Source organism: Loxodonta africana, chromosome 16 (genome assembly GCF_030014295.1).
Source record: "Loxodonta africana isolate mLoxAfr1 chromosome 16, mLoxAfr1.hap2, whole genome shotgun sequence".
Taxonomy (NCBI): Eukaryota; Metazoa; Chordata; class Mammalia; order Proboscidea; family Elephantidae; genus Loxodonta; species Loxodonta africana.
In genome coordinates, this window is record NC_087357.1 from 84,207,934 (window position 1) to 84,228,306 (window position 20,373).

The following is a 20,373-nucleotide window of genomic DNA, read 5'->3' on the forward strand; positions in this document are numbered from 1 at the left end:
GACATGTTGCCAGGAGGGATCAGTCCCTGGAGAAGGACATCATGCTTAGCAGAGTACAGGGTCAGCGGAAAACAGGAAGACCCTCACCAAGGTGGACTGACACAGTGGCTGCAACAATGGGCTCAAGCATACCAATGATTGTAAGGATGGCACAGGAGCGGACAGTGTTTAGTTCTGTTGGGTCTCTATGACTTGGAAACAACTCGATGGTTCCTAACAACAACCACCAGAAGGAAAAAAATAATGAATATTAGAGACCAGATCAGTGATACAAAAGAGAAAAATTAACAAAACCAAATGTTTTTTTAAAAAGATCAACAAAATTGACAAACCTTTATATAGACTGGCTAAGAAATAAACAAAAACAAAAACCAGAAAAGACCAAAATTACTGAAATCAGAATGAAAATAGGAACATTACTACTGATCTTATGGAAACAGAGAATTGTAAGAGAATATGATGAAAGCTGTACACTAACAAAGTAATTCAGAAGACATGGAAAATTTCTTAAACATAAACTACACTAAACCTGACTCAAAAAGAACAGAAAATCTGAACAGACTATATAAAAGGTAAGGAGACTGATCAGCAATCAAAAATTCCCAGCAAAAAAAGTCTTGGACCAGATAGCTTCACTAGTAAATTCTACTGAACATTTAGAGAAGAAACTCCTCAAAAAATAAGAGAGAAGGGAGTATCTCCCAACTGATTCCATGAGGCTGGCATTATTACCCTGATGCCAAAGCCAGACAAAGACATGACAAGAAAAGTAGACCAATACCCCTTACAGACACAACTTGATGCAAAAATCCTCAACAAAACACTAGCAAAGCAAATCTGATACCATACTAAAAGCATCATATGCCATGACCAAATGCGATTTTTTCCAGAAAGGCAGGGGTGATTCAACATAGGAAAATCAATTAGTGTAATACATATTAATTAAAAGAACAAGGCGGGGGGGGGAGGGGAGACCCACATGATCATCTCAATTGATGCAGGAAAGGCATTTGGTAAAATAGGAATGAAAGGAATGAAGTGCCCTTTCATAATAAAAACAGTTAAAACATATGAGCAAAGGACTTGAACAGACATTTCTCCAAAGAAGATATATACAAATGGCCAACAAGCACTTGAAAAGATGGTCAGCGTCATCAGTCACTGTTGTTGTTGTTCTGTGCACCAAGTAGATTCTGACTCACAGAGACCCTGCGTGACAGAGTAAAACCATCCCTTAGGATATTCCAGGCTGTCATCTTTACAGAAGCAGATCACCAGGTCTTCGGCCAACCTTTTGGTTAGCAGACTAGAGCTTAAAATCAACCATTGCAACACCAGGGCTCCTTTCATTAGCATTAGGGAAATGCAAATCATAACCACAATGAGAAGTTTTTGCTTAGGGTGCACTGAATATATGTCAATGGTGGTGGAATAATGCAGAAAAGTCTAGCGGCAATGGCTGCACAACTTGAAAAATGTAATCAATGTCACTGAATTATGGTGTAGGAATTGTTGGGGGGAAAAATGACACCACAATAAGAAACCACTTTACGCTCATTAGGATAGCTTTCATTTAAAGAAAAAAAAAAAAAGGAAACAAGTACGGGGAAAAATGTGGACAAACTGGAACCGTCATCCATTGCTGGCAGGAATATAAAACTGTGGAAAACAGTTTAGAGGTTCCTCAAAAAGTTAACACAGAATTACCATGTGATGCACCAATTCTACTCCTAGGTATATACTTAAGAGAAATGAAAATAGGCAGTCAAACAAATAATGGTACACGAATGTCCACGGCAGCACTATTTACAACAGCCAAAGGTAGAAACCTATATGTCTAGCAATGGATGAATGAATAAACATAATGGGATAGATGAACAACCGAGGATTACTCAGTTATGAAAAGGAAGTACTGATACATACTACTACATGGATGGCCTTGAAAACATTATGCTAAATCAAGGCAGCACATCTTGGATGATTCAACTGATATGAAATATCCAGAAGACATAAGCAGACCAGGGACAGCAGGCAGACTGGTGGTCACCAGAAGCTGAGGCAGAGGGGAAAGGAGAAGTACTGCATAATGGACACAGTGCTTGGAGTGTGAGAATGTTCTGGAGCTGGACATAGGTGGTGGCTGTACAACATTTGAATGTACTAAGTATCAGTAAATTTTACACTTTAAAATGCTTGTTCTGAATTACGTGAATTTCCCCTCAATGACAACAGAATATGATGATAGTTTTTTCTACTAACCCGATGAATAATTCCAGCCGAGTGCAGGTGCTTGATTCCACACAGCATCTGATACAGAAGGTAGGACATTCTTTCATGGTCTAGTTCCATTTGAATCACTTGGCAAAGATTTGCATCCATGAGCTCCATGACTATGTAACTTCATGGGTGAAAAGAGATGACAGCTAAAGTGTGCAGCAACAATCTAAGAATAGTGTACTAATAATAACATTTTAAATATCATACTTACACATCTTGAAATTCTTCCAGGGATTTCTGCGGTGTAAACACATTCAGAAGGCCAATTATCTGTGGTAAAAGCAGAGACGGAGAAATCAGAAACTACTTTCATTTGGGAACTGCAAATACATGGGTTAAAAAATTCTACCACCAGCTTAAAATCTTTCAAATGTTTAACTTTTAAACTCATGTAATTTCTTCCTTGATTTTATATGTTAAAACTTTATAAACAGAAGCTTCACACAATCCATTCTATTTATGAAAATATTCAATTATTAAGGACCATGCTCAGATGCTGACTGAAAAGCTGGAGGTTCAAGTTCACCCACAGGCATCTTAGAAGAAAAGCCTGATGACCTACTGAAAAAAAAAAAAAAGTCACTGAAAACCCTGTGGAGCAGGTGGTCAACTCGACAGCAACTGCTCGTTAAGTTATAAGTTATGTAAACTTCTATATTATTTGTCAGCAAATCTTAAATACCTCTCACCAGTTCTTTATCCCACTCAGTATCTCTCTATAACCTCAGGTTTTTCATAGTGCTACACACTTTGCCAGTATTCCTCATTCCCAGTCTCTCCTCACTGTTCTATCTTCAACCCTCCTCTTTCTCTGTCTGTATTTTTTCCCTGATTGGTGTTACCTATGTCTTTTTCTCCAAACATCTCTATGTGGATAATCCCCAAACATCCATTAAAACCCCGTACTTAGTTTATGAGTCTCAAATACAAATTGCCACTTCACATGGATGTCTACAAACAATATAAAGGCGAACTCATTATCATTCCCACGAGAATCCCTTAGTTGTCCACTGTGCCTTCTCTTCCCCTTTACAACAAAAGAATCAGAGGGATTTCTGACTCCTTCTTCATTATCCACACTGTAACTCAAAATAACGCTGGCCATCCTACTGTTACCATCTGAACTTCATCTCTTCTTTCTAGTCCCTGTGTTATTTGCACAGAATTTCCTGTAAGAGTCATGAACTCTAACATCTCATTTAGGTTGTTCATGCTATAATTACTTCGAAGTTTCCTAACAGTAGTTTTCTGTAAATCCAGATAACATTTTATTACCTATAATATAGTGAAGGAGCCCTGGTGGTACAGTGGTTAAGAGCTCAGCTGCTAACCAAAAGATCGGCAGTTTGGATACAATCACCCCTTGGAAACCATACGGAGCAGTGCTATAGGGTCGCTATGAGTCAGAATCAACTTGATGGCGATGGGTTTGGTTTTTTTGGTTTAATATAATAAAAGAAAAAGCTGATCGTATTACTCACCTCCTCAAAAACTTCAAGTCAACAAATTTGAAAATTCTCTAGCAGTACATTCAAGACTTTCCATGATATTAACCCACTTATTCTCCTGCCAAGGCCTCTGGTAAATTTTATAGCTTGGCCATACTAAATTCATTTCAATAGTGTTTTTAAAAACCCTCAACACCTTTAAAACATTCGATTCCCTATACTTGTGATTTACCTACTGAACTTCAGTTATTTTCTAGATCTCTTTTATAGAATCTGACAACCCCTAAACCCTTGACAGAGCTGACTATTCTCTCTACTCTGTCTCCACAGTACTTATGTTATTGTAGCATTCAACACACTGTAGTATAGTCGTATTTTCACAACAGTCTTGTCCCTACCAGGGTCCTTGTTAGAAAGGATTAGGTCTTATTCACTTTCATAGCCCTACTATATGGCATGATCCCTGACACATATTTTGAAAATGATTGCTGACGATTATATTTAGGGATGAGAATGTCTCTCTAGACAGAAGCTGTAAGAGAGTAGAAGCTATGTTATTCATCTAAACATAAAACTTTGCTTAAAGCAGCCATCCAAATATTCGTTCAGTTAATAAATTCAGAAAAATGATATCAAGACTGGAAAGGATAAAACAAATTTGTTTAAGATATGGAAAGTAGCTACTCTAAATGAACTCAAGTCCCCCAACCAGATACACTTCACACTTGAAGATTTAGAGAAGTAGGAAAACTACTCTCATTAACATCTGGGAAACACCTGAATTGAAGAGAGTTTTAGAGATTAAAGGCATATTGAGATAGGGAGTAAATTAGTGTTTGCTCAGGACTGAGGGGCACGGAGATGATAGCTAAACGATATGGGGTGTTTCTTTCTGAGATGATGAAAATATTCTAGAATTAACTGTGGTGGTGGTTACATCTATCTGTGATTATACTGTAGACCACTGTACACTTCAAATGCATGGATTTTATGGTATGTAAATTATATCTCAAAAAAGCTGTTATTAAAAAAAGATTAAAGGTAGTCAGTTGTCTCATTTTTCAAAAAAAAGGAAATAAAAAATTATATCAATTATAGATTGAATAGCCAAGCCAAAGTCAGGAAGTGATTACATGGGTGGTATACTACTACTTTGAAAGAAGTAATAATTACCAGGAGCAGATAAAAATGTCTTGAGAAATTTTATTTCCTTCTGTAGAAAAAAAAAGAGTAATAGCAGTAGATCTAAGAAATGCAGTAAGACACAGTCTATGAAGATGTCAAGATTTCAAAAAGGCTTTTTGAAAATATCTCTAGCAATAACACCCATGTAAATAAGATGAAGAACTGGGGTGAACTAGATAATTTTCATAGTTAGATGCATATGTAATTTTTTGAAATATACCCAAAAGTCGCTAACAAACTATGCCAAATATTATGAAGGCATCCTAAAGAGAACTGGGAGGTGAAGCCAACAAGTGAAAGTCAGAACAAAGAAGAAAAAAACAATCCTAATAGTCCAGACGAAAAACAAACCAAACATGTTGCCTTCAAGCTGATTTGACTCACAGTGACCCTAGAGGGCAGAGCAGAGCTGCCCCATAGGGTTTCCAAGGAGCGCCTGGTGGATTTGAACTACAGACCTCTTGGTTAGAACCTTAACTCTTAACCACTTCGCCACCAGGATTTCCAATAGTCCAGAAGAGGAACCAAATCTCCCATGTGAAGTGTAAAAGGGAGAAAGAGAAAGTACCCATGGGGGAAGAGGGGGACAGACCCCGTTGCCTTTAAGTCGATTCTGCCTCAGAGCAACCCTATAGGACCAAGCAGACCTGCCCCATAGTGTTTCCAAGGCTGTAATCTTTACAGAAGCAGATTGTCACATCTTTCTGCCACAGAAGGCTTAGTTGATTAGAACTGCCAACCTTTTGGTTAGCAGCCAAGTGCCGAAACAAAACAAACAATAACAAAAACCTCAAAACCATTTATGGAAGGAGAGTGGGAAAAACCAGCGATGTTTGGACTAATGAAGAGAGATGTGCAAAACATGAAATTGTTTAAAAAAATAAGACATTACAAAAACAACCATCAGAGAGTGGAAAAAACTGTTACCATTCCTGGTTCCCTCAAGTTTAGTTTTACATTCAGTCACTGAGCACCCACTCTGTGCCAGCACCCTTCTAGGTGCTGAGGGAACTGCCTGGGTAGATCTGCATCACCCACTACAGGGCTAATCACGTGGCACGTGCTTCCACACCGTCCATTTAGCTGATGTCACCCAGGCTCCAACTAAGCCAGTGCTGCCACTGCAGTCAGCATGAACCCAGGTCCACAGGTAGCAACAGGCACGAGCAGCTCTATCCAGGGCAGGAGGTCATCAGCAAAACCTGGAGAAGCAACACGCCTGTCTTCCACCTGGAACAAGAATGGCCGCTACAGGTTTTTCCCTCAATGCAGCTGTCACTGACTGACTTTAACCTCCACTCTCCACCATGGACATTTTCTGTTTCTCTGTCTTTTTTTATGCTACTCTATCCTTTCTGAGAGGCCCCTCTCCTTCAATAACCTAATTTTTACCCCAACTTTAAGAGTTAGCCTAGGTCCACCCCTTCTTCAAAGCCTTCCTATTTCATTCAACGCTCACATCCATCTTCTCTCCCATAGATCTTAGCATTTATCGTCTATCCATTATTATTTGGCAATTAAACTTCTATTGCTTTGTGACATTTGGTATTTAACTCTTTAAGTATTTGTTTTATCTTCAAAAGAACACTGTAAGCTTCCAAATAAGGAGCCTCAACTTGAACTTCCATCAATTTTTCCCTTCAGTGACTAACCTAAAGATTCAGAAGCCTGCATATAGTTGGCTGGCAAAATGCACTATCTGCAGTCAGAACGTACTGAGCTCATTCTACTCTATAAACTCCTTTGGACAAACAAAGCGAAATGTCTCCATACAACGGTCCCTTACACTATTCATTCCTAGGTTATTGCCTCTCAGCTTGGAGAAATCATTAAAATAATTATAAATGTATCAGTATGCTTAATTTAAGGTGAGTTAAAAATGTATAACTATTTACTCTCAAAATGAGTAAAAGTTTTAAGTTTATAATCACATCAGAGGAATATTCACTGAATTCCACTGAGATGTTTTCAGGAAGGTTTTGCTACACTACTTTATAATCACTGGCTCTCCTCAACCTTAAGTGACAAGTGAGTACTGTCGTCACTTAAAGGGGCAGAGGGAGGGTAGGGAAAAACAATTTCAATTTTATATCTAACATTATTAAATAATAACTAATAAAGCTCCAGTGTCAAATCATAACGGGTAAAATTTCACCTCTGTGCTAAGGCTCAAGTCTTCTGAAATTTCGGTTGGACAGAAAACCAAGCAGAAGATGAGAGCAAGCCCAAATAAAGTTCTGCTAAACCACTTACCTCTTTAAAGCTTCTTTTGCAAATTAAATGTCAGAAAATTACTCAGTCTAAATTTCAGAAGCCATTTTTCTTCTGCTATAACTTAATAAAGTTGAGAAAATATTCACACTGTAAATACGTATCTCTTGAAAACAAAGTTTCAATCCAGAACAATTTAAAGCCCCTAATATTTAAAAATAATCTTTAATATTCATGTACTCATGAATAAATCTTGATTTCATTTATACTTAAGAAAACTAAAACGTTCACTTACATTTTTGTGATTAACACATTTCATAAGAACTAGTTCTCTGTAAGCCCGCTTAGCATGAGTTTGATTCTGAAATGGCCGACTCAGCTTCTTGATCGCAACATTTCTTTCAAGAATGGCATCATAAGCTGCACTGTAATTAGAAATTTAAAAGCAACTAAAAAATATTAAGCAAAATCTGTAGAACTCCCCCAAACATGCCTGCAGATATCTTACTTTCTCAAAGATATACACAATAGGATCTATTTCCTGGTATGTGGTGCTTAACATGTTTCTTCTAGATCTCTATTAGAACATTCTCCAATAACGCTTCTTCAAATGTTTATGGATGCAGAAAGACAACAGACTATGAGGGCAGAGACCCCGCTTGTTCTCTGGTATCTTCCAAGATCCACCTGGCATACAATGGGCACTCAATGTACATGTCTTAGTGAGTGTCCAAGACACTAGATAGCTTAAAATGTAAATAAATCCATCACCCTGCACCTACACAGAGGAAGGCAGAGTAAAGATCACGTTGTCATGAGTCTCACTCAAAATATTTCCTGAAGAAATCTACGAAGTATGTCACTTTATCCTCTTTGGACACAACAAAATGAAGACAAAGAGGAGAGTGTACAGAAAGGTATCTATACTGACAGATTCTTTTACAATTCAGAAGGTAAAGCCCTTAAAACCTTGTTTTGAAGGAGGAACTAAAAATCTAGGTTTTTAAATATGAACATCATACTTCAGAACGTCAGAAGCTGCTTTGTAACTGCTAATGAAACACCTATAATTCTCGGTTATATAACGTCGTATTCATTACTTTTCACATCTTCATCTACCTCATGACACTGAACAAATGGCACGGTTTGCATGTGACAGAGCAGAGAAACTGAAGCACAAATAAGATAAAATCATTTAAAATGATAAAAGTTTATGATCCAACCCACCAGTACCCACCGCCATCGAGTCGATTCCGACTCATAGCGACTCTACAGGACAGAGTACAACTGCCCCATAGAGTTTCCAAGGAGCACCTGGCAGATTCAAACTGCCAACCTCTTGGTTAGCAGCCAAAGCACTTAACCACTATGCCACCAGGGTTTCCATAAAAACCAAACCCAGTGCCGTCAAGTCGATTCCGACTCATAGTGACCCTATAGGACAGAGTAGAACTGCCCCACAGGGTTTCCAAAGAGTGCCTGGTGGATTCGCACTGCCGACCCTTTGGTTAGCAGCTGTAGCACTTAACCAGCAGGCCACCAGGATGGAGACCTTAATAATCATTTGGATGTAGTACTGCCCAATACAGGGCCAAAGGTGAAGTGTTCTGCACAGGTTAGCCAGAAAGTTAAAAGCAAAGCTGAGGCTAGAAGACTAAGACACATGGCCATGCTTTTCACACTCAATCGTGTAATATACTATAAAAGTATATGTTTCTGTTATGTAATATCTGGGAAGCTACCATTATTTATTAAACTATTCTCTCATCTAACTGAAACTTGAATCTATTTTGTAGCTATCTCACCGTATCATATACAGTGTAGAAATGTATATATTAAGAAATATGTGCTGTATACATGGATACAACTATACATTCTCTACATTCCTTAACTATTACGACTATAGGGTTGCTCTGAATGGAACCTGGCTCAACAGCAATGGGTTTGGTTTACTTCATACACATACCAAAATACAAATACATAAATCTTATAACCCCTACTCAGAAAATGTCATACTTACAGGTTATGTTCTGCTCAAATTAAAAAAACAAAAACACATTAGAAGTCATGCAAACTGATTAAGATTTTTTATTGTCTTCAGATAAAGCAGGTGTTATTTTCAAATTCATTCTATTAAAATTTTGATCTGCCAAATCAAAGTAGTATTTAAAATTCTAGAAGTTTACAAGTAGCTGAGTGGATTCTGCTACTCTGTATCCAAAGAAATTTGTCTTCCCTTCCTCCCTTTTCTTTCTCTTTTTGACAAATACTTTATTGTACTCAGATGAAGGTTTACAGAGTAAAACAGAATCCCATTCAAAGATCTGTACACAGAGTGTTCCGAGACATTCGTTGCAGCCCCTCCACCTGTCAGCACTCTTCTGCTTCCACCTGGGTTCCCCATTACCTTTCGTCCAGTTTTCCTACCTCTTTCTGCCTTCTTGTCTTTGCTCTTGGGCAGATGCTGCCTTCCTGGTCTCATATAACTAACTGTCCTAAGGAACTCATTCCTCTCGCAATGAGTTTACTGTTGGGCAGAAAGGCAGTCTCCACGAATGGCTTCAATTCTATATTAGAAGGGTGTCTTAGGGCCATAGTCTCAGAGGTTCCTGTGGTCTTTATCAGGTCAGTATGTCTGGACTTTTTTATGGATTTGATTTTTGTTCTACATTTTTCTCCTGCTCTGCCCAAGACCCACTATTGTGATTCCAGTCAGAGCAGTCAGGAGTGAAAACGAAATTTCTAATGGCTGATTCCTAAATATGCACAAACCAGAATCACCCGGGAAGCCAAGAGCCCCAATTCAGACCCAATGAACCATTCTATCTATGGTTGGGGCCTCATAATTGTCCTTTTTTTTTTTTTTTTTAAACTTCTTCAGTTGATTCAGACGGTAATACAAGAAATTTAAAAAAAAAAAAAATTTTTTTTTTTGCTTAATATTAGTCTATTTCATAGTATTTTTTAATGGAAATAATTAAGTGAAACTTTGAAAGTATTTTATTCCTTAGGACAGGCATTGGTCAAGTGGGTTTAAGGTCCCTTCCAAAGCAATTTTTTTTTAAGAATTCTGGTCTTATCTGAGGATAGGTGAAGGTACAGAAACATTCATACATTTTTTAAGTATTATTAAATATTTCATAAATAATACAATCTTCACAACAATTTTGTAAATTAGGTGAGAAAACAGGCTTCGAAGTATTAATTTGGAAAAGTCACAAAGCTAGTAAATCACAGAGCTGGAATATGAATGAAGAGTTGCTTCAGAATCCTGTGATTTGACTACATTATTTTCTTTAAATTCAATTTGTGGTTACTGTTGACCTTAAAACAACAACTAGACAATACCAGTTTATAAAACGATGCTAGTTTCCACAATTTTTGGTATTATGAATTACTTCAGGAATACAGAGAAGAGGATAAAATGAATTCCAGTATTCTACTTTTCTACAGATGTATATATCCCATAAATATATGGCATCATTTTATATATCTTATATCATATATAAATGCATATAGGTTCTATACCTTTCTTTTAAACTCAACACCACCTTTCTGAGATCATTCATATCAGTACGTACAGATCTAGTTTGTTTTAAATGTTGTGACAGCATTTCACTGACTATATCACTGTTTTTCATTCTTCTGATCAGAGATTTGATAACATTTCCTATTTTGCTATTACAAACAGTTCTGCAAAGAGCAGCCCTACATGTGTCTCTTTGTGCACATACACAAGAGTTTTTCTGGAACCTTGGAGAACTGGTAAATGCTCATGATTTTTTAAGACTGAAACAAATCTAGTTCTAGACAAGGTAGTAAAACGTAATTATGCCTGAATGAGGCCCAGGATCCCCCCAAACCTTAGCTTATTGTGCTAACTTAGTGATCTAAAATCATTAGCAGAACCGTTCCAAAGAGTGTTTTGCATTTTGATTTATAAGGAATTATGCTGATCTACACCTGGGCCTTTCGTAAAAATCAGCTTGTAAATCAATTTAAAAGATAACACATGAGCTTTGAAACACATAGAGCAAGATGATATTAGCTGACTTTATTTCCCAGTGTAAAATAAGATTTCTTAAATTCCAGAGGTTCGCTGGAGTGTGAAGCTGATGGCTAAGTGAAGCTTCTTACTAAACAATCAGCTATGGGAACAGACGTACACAGGGAATTAAGCACGTCACTACCCTTTCTGATACAGGTACACATCTCAACACGGTTTAAGACCAAAAACTTAATCACTGTTTATACTGGAAGATGGCAGTATAAAGTTAAATTTTAGGAATAAAAGTAAAAAGACATTAATCCCTGAACAAAACAACTAACCATGTTACTGTTTTATTTTTTTTACTTAATTTTTTGAGGCAAGTTAAATGTTTACAAGGTATCCACATTATAAAAAAAGAAAAGGTAGCAGTTAATGATTCTTGTCTACTTTTTGGAAGTAAAAACTTACCATACAATTCCTTGAGCTCCTGAGCCTATAGGTTTTAAATTCTGGTATCGTTTCAGGACTGTGAATGTAGAATCTCCAATCTCTACGCTATAAAAATTGCTGTCACGTTTGCTTCTGCTCATGATGGCAAGCAATTAATTTGATGGCTTCATCCAAAAATTCACTAAGTAGCTGCAAAATGGAACAAAATCTGATGTTAATAAAATGAACTGAACTGAGTTACTATGAGTCAGAATCACCTCGACGGCACTGGGTTTTCTGGTTTTAACTTAAAATCTTTAAAACTGTTCATTGACGATAACATAGACAAAACTAAGTCATGTTAGAAAAGCTGCATTATTAAGAACAAAAACAGAAAGAAAAAATACCACAGAGCCTGGCAAGCATCTGCCATGCTTAAAGAAACAACTGATTGCTTAAAAAAATCAATAAATACACTTTTACTAGAATGAACAGTTTCTCCAATCTAATACAGGAAGACAGTAACAAAAGAAAACAAATAATTAAAATTAAACATGTTTTTAAAATCACCTCCAGAGTTTAAAATTTAAAACCAATGTGTTTTACATATATACATATACATATACTTATTTGAGAACTCAGGTGCATATGACCAACGCTATGGTATTTTCAATCACCTCATATGCGCCTGAAAACTAGACAGTGACTAAGGAAGATTGAAGAGAAGATGCCTTTGAATTAAGGTGTTGGCGAGGAATACTGAATATACCATGGACTGCCAGAAGAATAGCAACATCATGACAAACAGAAAAAAGACTGAAGTTGTCAAGGATTTCATTTTACTTGGATCCAACAATCAACAGCCATGGAAGCAGCAGTCAAGAAACCAAAAGATGCATTGTACTGGGCAAATCTGCTGCAAAGGACCTCTTCAAAGTGATGAAGAGCAAAGACGTCACCCTGAAGACTAAGGTGCGCTTGACCCAAGCCATGGTATTTTCAATCACATCATATGCATGTGAAACCTGGACAATGAATAAGGAAGACCTAAGAAGAATTGATGCCTTTGAATTGTGGTGTTGGCAAAGAATATTGAATATACCATGGACTGCCAAAAGAACGAACAAATCCGTCTTTGAAGAAGTACAACCAGAAAGCTCCTTAGAAGCAAGGATGGTGAGACTGCGTCTTACATGCTTTGGACATGTTGTCAGGAGGGATGAGTCCCTGAAGAAGGACATCATGCTTGGCAGAGTACAGGGTCAGCGGAAAAGAGGAAGACCCTCAACGAGGTGGACTGACACAGCGGCTGCAACAATGAGCTCAAGCATAACAAAGGATCGGGCAGTGTTTCGTTCTGTTGTGCACAGGGTTGCTACAAGTCGGAGACGACCCGACGGCACCTAACAACAACAAGCCAGAAGAACGAACAAATCTGTCTTGGAAGAAGTACAGCCAGAATGCTCCTTAGAAGCAAGGATGGCGAGACTTTGTCTCACGTACTTTAGACATGTTATCAGAAGGGACCAGTCCCTGAAGAAGGGCATCAAGTTTGATAAAGTAAAGGGTTGGTGAAAAAAGGGAAGACCCTCAATGAGATGGACTGACACAGTGGCTGCAACAATGGGCTCAAACCTACCAACTCTGAGGACAGCACAGGACTGAATTAGGGTTTTGTTCCACTGTACACAGGGTCACTGTGAGTCAGAACAGACCCAATAGCACCTAACGACAACATTAGAGAGTACCTAAATCTTAACTTTTGTGGGAAATTAACTTTCATTCAAAGTTAATTAATATTCTCATTCTAAGTGTCAACTAGAAGGAACAACAAATTAACAGACTTGGAAGTTGACTGGCACATACCACCTCCACCTACCAAATAAAGGGATCACAATGCTTTCACTGTAACAGACAGAGGCCTTTTATCCCCTCGCTCCCAAAACATCCTGGTATAACGTGTGTGTTGAGGATGCAACGGCTGAAGGGCCCGGGAGCAGGGTAGGAAACCAGAAGACCACGAGATGAGAGAGCATTTAGAACATCAGGCTAGGAAACACAAAACGTATCCTGTTCTAAGCTGTTTGGGACACCAGCAGTATAAACTAAGTGTCATGGATTGAGTTGTGTCCCCCCAAAAATATGTGTCAACTTGGTTAGGTCGTGTGTGGTTGTCCTCCATTTTGTGATTTTCCTATGTGTTATAAATTATAACCTCTGTGGTTAAAAGGATAGGGTGGGGCTGTTTAACACCACTTACTCAGGTCACCTCCCTGATCCAATGTAAAGTGAGTTTCCCGGGGTCCCTGTGCCTGAGAAGCTCCTCGACCATGGGAAGAATGAGGACAAGGACCTTCCTCCAGAGCCGAAAGAGAAAGAAAGCCTTCCCCTGGAGCTAACACCCTGAATTTGGACTTGTAACCTACCAGACTGTGAGAGAATAAATTTCTTTGTTAAAGCCAGCCACTTGTGGTATTTCTGTTACAGCAGTACTAGATGACTAAGACACTAAGTTCTGACCACAGTTCTTTACCATCTGTCAAATTAAGACTCAAGGCAGTTGTTTTCTAACCATTTAAGTATTGGTTATTTAAAAGTCTGTTACCCATCCTTACTAGCTGAAAATACACACAAGATTGTTCTACATACTCTTCTCCCCCCAGTAAACCATGAAACCAATTAAGTCTAAAGAACTGCTGGGTTTTTTTTGTTTGTTTGTTTAAGGTGTGCATGTGATCATAAGGCGGTGCAAACTGTAAAGTGCTCAACTACCAACCAAAAGCTTGGCATTTTGATCCCACTGAGAGGTGTCTCGAGGTCAGGCCTAGCAATCTGCTTCTGAAAGGTCACGGCCTTGAAAACCCTATGGAGCAGTTCTACTACGCTCATGTGGGTTCACCATGAGTGTAAATCAACCCTACGCCAACTACCAAGACAATATTAACATTAAAAAAATTATTGAAAAAACTTATATTAAAAAACTGCAAAGGATTAATTCAATAAATATTTATTAAGTGTCTACCCAGGAGCCCTGGTGGCACACTGGTTAAGAGCTCGGCTGCTAACCAAAAGGTTGTGAGTTCAAATCCACTAGCAGTTCCTTGGAAACCCTAAGAGGCAGTTCTACTCTGTCCTATGGAGTGGCTATGAGTCAGAATCAACTTGATGGCAACAAGATTTTTTTAACGTGCGTCCGACAGTGTTTTGTGCCCATAGACGGTTGTGAACTATGGTAAGGAGCTGGAAACTAATCCAGTAGGATGTAAGTCACTAGAAGGTGGAGAACAAGAGAGTGCAGTGACCAGATCCCTAGCTGTGATGTGGAGATTATTCTGCAGGAAGGAGGGGATGCAAAAGTAGAAAGAGTAAAACCAAAAAGCTATTGCATACATCCAGATGAGAGAGGTAAAATTCACGAGGGTTCTAAGATCTGATAGAATTAAAATTTTTTTTTTAATGTATAAACAGTGTAAGTTTCAAAATAAAATAAAAGATAAATATAATGAAAGCAGTTCAGGAGTCAGATAAATGACTAGATAAATTAAAGGCTCAGAGAAATATTTCCAAAATCAATAACTGAACTAGTCATGTAATCCTCCAGAGAGGCAGAAAGGCAGAATTTTTTGAAACGACATGCTTCATAAAATCTACCTGTATGGACAGAGTCCAGGTTTAAAGAAATGAGTTCTGGTAATTTAACTACTCAGCTACATTCATGGGATGATAAATGCGATTATTCGTTATCCAAACCAATCTTCTACCTTACCTTGAATTCTCTCTTCCCTATTACAGTAGGCAAACAAGAGGCAAGAGAAGTGGGAAGGGAAAGAGAGGGAAGGGTTGGGTATCGCCCTTCATTAAATATTCTACATATTTATCCTGGCAACTGGCTTGCTCAGGCACGGAGGCGGTAACAATTACCTCGGGAATCTGAGCATACCTCAGTGGCTAAGCACAGGTGACAGTACTCTCACCCGCTGGAAGGTTAAACAGGCTTCTACTCAAGTAGTCAAACTATGACATTACATTTCCTAAGCCTACGTGACCACGACATATGTCGGTTTGTCTGCTGTGGTGGCTTCTGTGTTGCTGTGATGCTGGAAGCTATGCCACTGGCATTTCAGATTCCAGCAGGGTCACCCATGGTCGATAGGTTTCAGCGGAGCTTCCAGACTAACACAGACTAGGAAGAAAGACTTGGTGGTCTACTTCTGAAAAAACTGGCCCGTGAAAACCTTATGAATAGCAGGAGAACACTGTCTGATACAGTGCCAGAGATGAGCCCCTTGGGTTGGAAGGCACTCAAAATACAACTGAGAAGAGCTACCTCCTCAAAGTCGAGTTGACCTTAATGACGTGGATGGAGTCAAGCTTTTGGAATCTTCACTTGCTGATGCGGAACGACCTAAAACGAGAAGAAACAGCTGCAAACCTCCCTTAATAATTGCAACATGGAATGTACAAAGTATGAATCTAGGAAATTTGGAAGTTGTCAAAGATGAGATAGAACGGATAAAGACTGATATCCTAGGCATTAGTGAGCTGAAATGGACTGTAAAAAAGCAAAATTTTGCTGAAGATCATTCAAAAGCGGTTGCAGCACTATATCGAAAGGAAACTACCAGAAATTCAAGCCTGATTCAGAAGACGACGTGGAATGAGGGATATAACTGCAGACACCTGATGGATCTTGGGTGAAAGCAGAGAATACCAGAAAGACGTTTACTTGGGTCTTACTATGGTAAGGCATTCAGCTGTGCGGATCATAATAAACTACGGATAACACTGCAAAGAATGGGATTCTAGAACAGTTAATTGTGTTCATGCAGAACCTGTACATACACCAAGAGGCAGTTGTTAGAATAGAACAAGGGGATATCGCATGGTTTAAAATCAGGAAAGGTATGTCTCAGGGCTGAATCCTTTCACCATACTTATTCAATCCATATGCTGAGCAAATAATATGAGAAGCTGGACTACATGAAGAAGAACATGGCATCAGGAGTGGAGGAAGACTCACTCACAATCTGCAATATGCAGATGATACAACCTTGCTTGCATAAAGAAAAGAGGACTTGAAGCACTTACTGATGAAGATCAAAGACCACAGCCTTCAGTATGATGACACCTCAACATAAAAAAACAAAAACCCTCACAATGGACCAATAAGCCACATCATGATAAACGGAGAAAAGACTGAAGTTGTCAAGGATTTCATTTTACGTGGATCCACAATCAACACCCACAGAAGCAGCAGTCAAGAAATCAAATGACCTATTGCACTGGACAAATCTGCTACAATAAGACGTCTGTGAAGTATTAAAACGCAAAGAGGTCACTTTGAGGACTAAGGTGCACCTGACCCACGCCATGATGTTTTCAGTCGTCTCATATGCACGTGAAAGCTGCACAACGAATGAGGAAGACCAAAGAAGAATTGACGCCTTTGAATTAAGATGCTGGTGAGGAATACTGAATATATCACGGACTGCCAGAAGAGCGAACAAATCTGTCTTGGAAGAAGTACAGCCAGTATGTTCTTTCGAAGCAAAGATGGCAAGACTTTGTCTCAGATACTTTGGACATGTTATCAGGAGGGATCAATCCCTGCAGAAGGACATTACGTTTCGTAAAGTAGAAGGCCAGAGAAACAGAGGAAGACCTTTAACAAGATGGACTGACACACTGGCTACAACACTGGGTTTAAGCATAACAATTCCAAGGATGGTGCAGGACCTGACAGTGTTTCAGTCTGTTTTACATACGGTCCTGAGAGCAGGAACCCACTTGACGGCACCTAACACCAGTAATACGCCTACTTGGAGCAGTGGTATTTCCCTCCTTAAGAAAGTTAAGAATCAGGAGAGAGAGAGGTACTCAATGTTGCTTCACAGGCATTGACCGAAACAGGTAACAAAAAGACCACGTTTCAGAGTTTCTCAAACTGCTGAAAATCAAAGCAAAAGGTGATCCAAGAACATGCACCAAGGCAGGTTTCCCTCTTTCCTAAAAGAATAATGGCGAGGAAAGGCTTCTCCCTATTCTTACAACAGGGTGGCCCAGCAACAGGAGTGGGGACTATGGTGCCCACAGGAAGTCCGAACAAAGCTGTGGCACATTGGCTGAGCAGTGTTAGCCACTACAACTCCCAAGAATCTGTGCCGTGGCAGCAGACAGAGGCTGAAAAATAGGCATTCCCAGCCAGCAGTACCTTCCGTGAACCACTCCCATAAGTTGGAGACAAAGGTATCTCTACTCCCTTATACTCAGTTGTGGATTATTTATTGAATACCTGAATCAAGCATTATGCTAGATACTATGACTACAATAAAAGTAGCCCTAGTGAGGCAGGGCCCTATTTACAACAAAGACCCGAAAAACAAGTGAAACAAGTGTATTTATGACAAGTTAGGCAGCTTAAGCATCGAAGGCAAGCTTAGGAAATGACCTGTAGGGCAGGGGGAGGACGAGATGGTTCAGAAGCAGAGAGGAGTTGCTGGACCTGAATCGCGGGGAGCCCTCAGGCACCATTCCCCGAGCCAGGGCGGCAGGCTGGTACTAATGATCGGCCGCAGTTTCCTCAGGCAAAAGCGGCCACCCACGTAGCCTACTCACACATCTGGAACCAGAGGAGAACAACGCTCTTGACAAAAGCTAAGTACTTGTGTATATTTTACCACACCCACAAGCCAACTTTAGCGGCTGAATTCCCTGGGCCAGAGACAGGCCCTGTTGAGCGCTTAGAGCCATCCTCCCTTCCTTGGAGAAGGAAAAAATTTGAACCTGGGGGAAAAGATAATTTGCCACCTCCACTAACCAGGGGAGCTCAGGACAGAATCAGCTCCTGTCCAGGCATAAAAGGTCCATGGACCTTGAATAACTCTCCCCTCTGCATGGACCTAAGTGGTGCCCATGGTCTGTCTGCAGAACCTGCCCACCTGTATGCTCTAGGGATTAGGGACATGCTTTCCTCAGAGACACGTGGGGGACGATCCTCAGCAACCTACCTTGTTCAGACTGTGACACCCTGCTGCAACCAGATACGGGTCCCTACACCAATCACCCCTGCCCCTCTAAGACTGTAGGACAGAGCCTGCACCACACACCTGATGATCAGCTACCTGGAAACCTGAGCTGAATTCATACAAGAAAAGCGAATGGACTCCTAGACTGATATACCTGATAACACCTCTAGCCATATGGGGATAGGATGTCAGAGCTCCAAAGGCTAAAATAATCAAGCTAACTCACCCAAGCAACCCACCTGAGCAAATCAAAACAAAACAAAGCAAGAAGCTACGATACAGTAAGCAAACATAAAATAAACTAATACAGTAACTTATAGACGGCTCAGAGACAAGAGTCAATATCAAGTCACATAAAGAAAAAGACCATGATTGCCTCAACAAGCTCTCAAAACAAGAATTAAGGGATCTTCTACTACATGAAAGTGCATTCCAGGAATTACCAGAGGCAGAATAAAAAAGATTAATATACAGAGCCCTTCAAGACAACAGGAAGGAAAAGAGGCAATATGAAGAACAAGCCAAGGAAAACACATTTAAAGCAACTGAAGAAATTAAAAATATTATTCAGGAACATGATGAAAACTTTAATAAGCTCAAAAAATCCCTGGACAGCCATCAGAAATCCAGAAGATTAACAACAAAATTACAGAAGTAGACAACTCAATAGAAAGTCAGGGGAGCAGAATAAAGAAAAGTAGAAGCCAGAATTTCTAAAATGGAAGATAAATCACTTGGCACTAATATATTTGAAGAAAAATCAGATAAAAGAACTTTAAAAAATTAAGACACCTTAAGAATCATCTGGGACTCTATCAAGAGAAATAACCTAGGAATGACTGAAGTACCAGAACAGCGAGGGATAACAGAAAATACAGAAAGAATTACTGAAGATCTGTTAGCAGAAAACTTCCCTGATATCATGAAAGATGAGAAGATATCTATCCAAGATGCTCATCAAACTACATATAAGGTAGATTTTAAAAGAAACTCACCAAGACATATAATCAAACTTGCCAAAAGCAAAGATAAACAGAGAATTTTAAGAGCAATTAGGGATAAAGGAAAAGTCACCTACAAAGGAAAGTCAGTAACTACAAGCTCGGACTACTCGACAGAAACCATGCAGGGAAGAAGACAGTGGGATGACTTGTATAAAAAATTGAAGGAAAAAAATTACCAGCCAAGAATCATATATCTAGCAAAACTATCTCTCAAATATGAAGGTGAAATTAGGACATTTCCAGATAAACAGAAGTTTAAGGAATTCATAAAAACTAAACCAAAACTACAAGAAATATTAAAGGGAGTTTTGTGGTTAGAAAATCAATAATATCAGGTATCACCCAAAGACTAGAATACTCGGCACAGAAATCAGATGTCAACCCAAACAAGGAAATCAAAAAAATAAATCAAGATAAAAAAACGCTCAAAACAGGAAAACAGTGATGTCATTACATAAAAGAAGACAACATTAAAACAAGAAAGATGGACTAAAAAATGTAGTCATAGATCTTCCATACAGAGAGGAAGATATGGTGATACAAAGAAATAAAAGTTAGGTTTAAATTTAGAAAAACAGGGTAAATAACAAGGTAACCACAAAGGAGACAAACTACCCCACACATCAAAATAAAATACAAGAAAAAATAGAGACAAAATTAACAACAAATATGAGGAAAGGACAATATATAATCTATTCAGCACATAAATTAAGTGGGAAAAAGAAACTGTCAACAACACACAAAAAAAGACATCAAAATGATAGCAATAAATTCATACCTATCCATAATTATGCTGAATGGAA

The 20,373-nt window shown here is 38.9% G+C and overlaps 1 protein-coding gene across 11 annotated transcripts in view; it reads right to left on the bottom strand.

Moving 5' to 3' along the window:
- MAPK8 (mitogen-activated protein kinase 8) overlaps nt 1-20,373 on the bottom strand; it is a 135,167-nt gene that overhangs the window by 42,552 nt on the left and 72,242 nt on the right. For 7 of the 11 annotated variants that reach the window (XM_064269882.1, XM_064269879.1, XM_064269881.1 and 4 more), the window contains 4 exons: nt 11,581-11,751; nt 7,417-7,546; nt 2,489-2,547; nt 2,260-2,398 (listed from right to left, as the gene is read on the bottom strand). In XM_064269882.1, the coding sequence (XP_064125952.1) occupies nt 2,260-2,398; nt 2,489-2,547; nt 7,417-7,546; nt 11,581-11,702 (450 nt within the window). In that variant the 5' untranslated portion in view covers nt 11,703-11,751. The other 4 variants (XM_023547182.2, XM_023547181.2, XM_023547180.2 and 1 more) reach the window with 4 other exon arrangements.